The 5,243-nt window shown below is 26.7% G+C and overlaps 1 protein-coding gene across 1 annotated transcript; it reads right to left on the reverse strand.

Annotated features, from left to right (window-relative positions):
* Window positions 1-644: 644 nt before the first annotated feature.
* Window positions 645-3,251, reverse strand: LOC136083293 (uncharacterized). Its single transcript, XM_065802695.1, has 6 exons — window positions 3,142-3,251; window positions 2,600-2,811; window positions 2,416-2,520; window positions 1,292-1,465; window positions 929-1,096; window positions 645-689 (listed from the first exon to the last, which is right to left on the reverse strand). The coding sequence occupies exons 1-6, from the start codon at window positions 3,161-3,163 to the stop codon at window positions 645-647; spliced, it is 726 nt and encodes a 241-aa protein (XP_065658767.1). The 5' UTR covers window positions 3,164-3,251.
* Window positions 3,252-5,243: the final 1,992 nt, after the last annotated feature.

The raw sequence follows: 5,243 nt of genomic DNA on the forward strand, positions 1-5,243 counted from the left end.
TTCCAGCATTGCTTAAATGTCTCGTGAAAAAAAATTGAAGAACCTGGTTGTGAAAGTATGAAGAAAGGCTTCAGAAAAACTGAATTATACCCACTTGATCGAAAACAAGTGCTAGATAGACTTCCTAAAAGAACATTTATAAATGAGGATGTCACTGTAGAAATAGGTTCTTTTGTCAGTGGTTCTTTCACACAACATTTAGTTGAAGCTACAGGTGATGATTATAGACCCCTAATAAAAAGCAACATAAAGTCTCCGTTGTCCCAGGAAAAAGTGTATCATCAATTGATGTAGTTAATATGCAAGCAGCTATAAATACAAATACGACAAAGAAAAACTGTTGGCTGTTGTAAAAAAACCAAGGTATTCACTCTTGAACAACAAATAATTACAAATAATCTATTAAATAACTCTAGCGCTGTTAGTTTGATGCTTGATGCATAGTTTTTTGAGTTTTAAATATTAATAAGGTTTTTTTGTGATTTATATTTTGAATAAATTTGTAAGTTAGTTTCAAGCTGTTGCTTTTAATATTGTATTGCCTTAAAAACATATCACCTAATATCAATGTATTTGTGAATATGTAAAATATGAATTGATTAATTATTAATTATAATTTGCTTTTAGGCCAGTTTTAGGCCAGTTTAATGGCCAAAGTCACCACCAGTATAGGGGTGACTTGACTCATCCTTAAAATTAAAAAAAAATGTGAAAGGTATAATTTTTTTGTTTTTCATTTTAACTATTTTAATTAGATTATTTAATTCTTCGACATCATGCACATCTAATGCAATTTAATAAAACATATTAACCATTTATGAAAAAATTTAAAAAAAAAAAAAGATTTTAAATTAGGCCAAACTCACCTCATTTTACGGCACCAAATAATGTTATTTAATTGAAGTTAAAAGTGTCGCATAAGACATACTTTTTCTTTCCCAAAAATCTTCCTTAAAAATCTTTTTAAAACTTCTAATTGTTTGAGAATGATCAACATGCTTTTAGAGTGATTGTATTTTTTTGTCAAGACATCGTAGCTTTGAATATACAGTTCCTTAGTTTCATTGAGTACTTCGCAGTTACATTCCGAAAATATCTAAATTAAAAGCATATCGTATTTTAATTTTTGCCTCTTCATCATAAATAAAGACATGGAGTGGATTTATATCCAGCTTTTGGCTAAATGAGACCGGTAGCTCATTTACTTTTGTAAGTTAATGCAAACATAAAACTGCTGAAAATTTTGTTAACAAGTTTTAAACACTATGTTATTTGTTTAATATTTACAAACCTCTACGATACTTTTAATTCGCATGTAAAGCGATTTTACGCTGTTGCATATTTGTAACATCGTCACCATAAAATTTTGACCAGATTCAATACTTGCTTCATGTTTCATTACAATATATAACTCTCCAAGAATCTTATCTAATAAGTTTTCATATAGTCGAAGAGCGGAAATATCCTAAAAAGTCGTGTTTCTGCTATTTAGATATTTTTAACTTTATTCAAATGATTTTTAACTGGTTTAAATGATTATTAGATATAAATAGTTCCAGTATAAAATTGGGATTTTAAATTTTGAGGTTTTAAAAATATCACAGGAAGAAAAACTGTTTAATAAAACTTTTCAAAAATAATAGTTCATACAAATAAATAAGTCTTAAGAATACAGATATTTTGGCAAGCATTATAGTTAAAGGTAGAACGTGGCTAATTGAGCATAGGAACAAGTTAGACATATTGAAAAATAAGCATTGCATGACAAAATATCTAATGAAGAAATTAAAGAAATAGAATGGTAACGCAATTTGCAACAAAAAAATAAAAAAACAAAAAAATAAAAATAATAAAGGTTACTAAATTGCAGTCGAGTAAGATGTTCGGGTACTTTTTCTGTTTTGGACCAAAATTAATTGAGGTAAGTTGAGCAACTTTGAAAAAAACGAATAAAACTGTTAAACGCAAAAAATACCTCTGATAAAAAAAAATATTGCTGTACATTATATATAATGTTTTTAAATTAGCAATTGTTGTATCAAAATAATTCAATAACTTTCTTACTATTTAATTTTTTCTCTTCTCTTACTTACGTCACTAAAGTGTGTAAAATAAAGTTAAAAACACGCTTACTGTTATAGTTATAATAATATCAATAGTTTTTTGATGATTTATCTAAATTCCATACCATGCTTATTGATTTATTTGTCGATTGCTGAACTTGTTCAACTCATTTGCTAAGTTTACCTCTTTGGGGGCAGGTTGAGCAGCTCGGTAAACTTAAGGCAATCTTAGGTTTATTGAAAAATTTCTCAATTAGCCCCGTTCTGCTCTGTTCATGTATACTTATTGCATTTCAATACAACTTAAAAAGGTATCCATTAGCACCTATGATAATGGAGCAAAAGTTCTTACCGAAGTCAGCGATTTAACATTTGGACTTTTAATGAAACCTTCTGTAGTGTGGTAAGAACAAGCAGAATCATTTAAGGTCGAGTCGTGTTTAGTTAGCCGTAAAACCTAAAAGAAAATAGGTTCTAAATGGAAAAGTTTTAAAAAGAATATGAGGAAATGTATTCTGAAATTTTGAAAAACTTACCAATAAGCATTTTAGACGATGAACAGCCACAAAATAATACCTATCCATAATCAAATCTTCTGTTAAACTATGGAATTTCTTCAAAGCCTCCGTGCACGATTTTTTTTCGCATTTCGGAATAATTTTGGAATTCAGTGGGTTTGTAGAAAGCGTACCTTTACTTTGATCCAGCATTTTTGATTTTGCCTTTACAAGTATTATAACCAATGTTGCTAAAAGTTATTAGATATATATATATATATATATATATATATATATATATATATATATATATATATATATATATATATATATATATATATATATATATATATATATGTATATATATATATATATATATATATATATATATATATATATATATATATATATATATATATATATATATATATATATATATATATATATATATATATATATATATATATATATATACATGTATATATATATATATATATATACATGTATATATATATATATATAACAAAACTAAAGTTTTCAGTTTTATTACACATGAGATATGTATTTTTATATCATTTTACCTAAAAGAAGCTTTATAAGCATTGCTGTCTTGTTTTTTATGTTGCAGACTGCACCCAGCAATAAATTTTTTAATCTTTTTCATTTCTTTTCGTTTTTTTCACTTTTTATATAATATTAATGAATGAAGGGAATTACCGGTTAAATTTTCTTAGAAATGTTCCCAGGTAACTAGGAAACCACCTTCATTCACGTAAAAAAACTTACTGAGAAGAAACGAATTTTTAATGCGTAGTTTTCCTTCGTGTCGTTGAAACTAGATATTCTTGTAAATCCTTTTTCATTATTTATATTGGTTTGTTTCTTAGAATTTCCCAAAAACTGAACAAGTTTTAATTATTTATCGTATTTCATATGCGTACTTAGTTGAATTTTGTAATGTGTGTTATATAATCGTATTTTATAACATTTTTATTTTTAATACTAATGTCAAATACAGATTTGTTACAAAAAATTGCAGTAATTTGAGCTTGGAAATAAGAGAAACCCACATAACAGCCCACCAACCATTCGGGTGGGAAGAAAGTATTTTAACCATGATTTTCTGAAATATTAAGATTCAAATTTTTGAGAGAATTCAAATTTCATGAAAAGTTTTTTGAAAGTAGTGAAAACTGTGGTTCGGGCTCTGGTATAGCGACAACCATGTCTTTTTATCTAAGAAAACCCGCACATCGGATAAAGTACATAATATAGTGTTATTGTTTTCAACTACTTTTATTATTATTTGTACTAATTAATTTTAAAATATTTACCTAAAAAAGTTGCAGTTTATCTCATAAAAGGCAAAAAAAGCTCACGTTATTATTATTGTAAATTAAACCAACAAAATATTGCCCACGATCAAGTTGTAGGTTTTACTAAAGTTAGATGATACAGAGTTTTTAAGGCTTTTTAGCCCTTTTAAGAGTATTTTAATGTCGTTGTTAAATTATTTAATTCTTTTAAATAGTTTTTTAATCCATTCATAAAAATGACAACTTTACAATACAATCACATAAAGTATACGATTTATATAAATCAGTAAATTAGTTTTACTTTCAAAATAAGTTTTATTACAAACTTTCTCTGCTAATTTCTTTAACTGCCTTTTGTCTAACATGGCCGAAAAATCTATGACAATCATTTCTTAAAATGTTATTCATTCCTCGATGAGAAATTGAGTAATTCTTCTTACGTATTCGGATTTTCCATTTTAATATTTATATTAAAATGTGCATAACCTGAAATTTTGAAAAAAATCAAAAAAATTTATATTATCATTTTTGATGTAAAATTTTATGAGGAACACATTTTTAAAACTATTTTTTAATATTAATAACATAAATTGTGATCTAAAGCAGCTTTTTGAAACACTAAAAATTTTTTGAACAAAGCAACTTCCTTAGCAACCACCTTCTTACCGACTCTGCCTTGACATAATGGAAAACTAAATTACCAGTTTATGATAATGATAAACCATGTTGCTGTTTGTTAAGTTAAAGTTATTATTCATACTTTCAAAGCACAATGTCGTTTGCCATAAACTTTCAAATCCGCAAATGCACGCTATGTTTATATCGGTTAGCGAGATATAGTAGAAGTCTAAAGTACGCCTCGATTTCAAATTATAAACGGTTGCCGTAATTGTAGTTTGTGTTCTTTTGACTTCAAGAAGAGACTTTTTTTTTCAGAGATAGAATAAATGATTGGAGATATAAAATAGATGAAAGGGATATCTCAAACTATACCTTTGATTGAACTGTTGATATAAGGCAGAAGCTTTTTTAAATCTTTGTTAAAAAAAAAACGAATAACCTTACTCTGCAAATAAGCCATAAAAACCAAATCCCTTACTATGAATATAACAAAAATTAATATTTTCTAAAGGCTGGGTCAATAAAAATAAGCAATTGTTTTACTCAGTAATTGCTCAGCTTTAAGTGAATAAAAACTTAAGCAAAATTGTTGAAGACTAAAGAAAAAATTCTGTCGTATATCAACAGTACAACCAAACGTATAGTGAGAGTTAAATCTCACATGACATGTTCTATTTTGCTAATGAAAGACATAGCTTTTCGCTATTTTATATACTGCAATTTAAAGCAGATATCTAATGTACAAA

The sequence above is a fragment of the Hydra vulgaris genome, chromosome 08, assembly GCF_038396675.1.
Source record: "Hydra vulgaris chromosome 08, alternate assembly HydraT2T_AEP".
NCBI lineage: Eukaryota > Metazoa > Cnidaria > Hydrozoa > Anthoathecata > Hydridae > Hydra > Hydra vulgaris.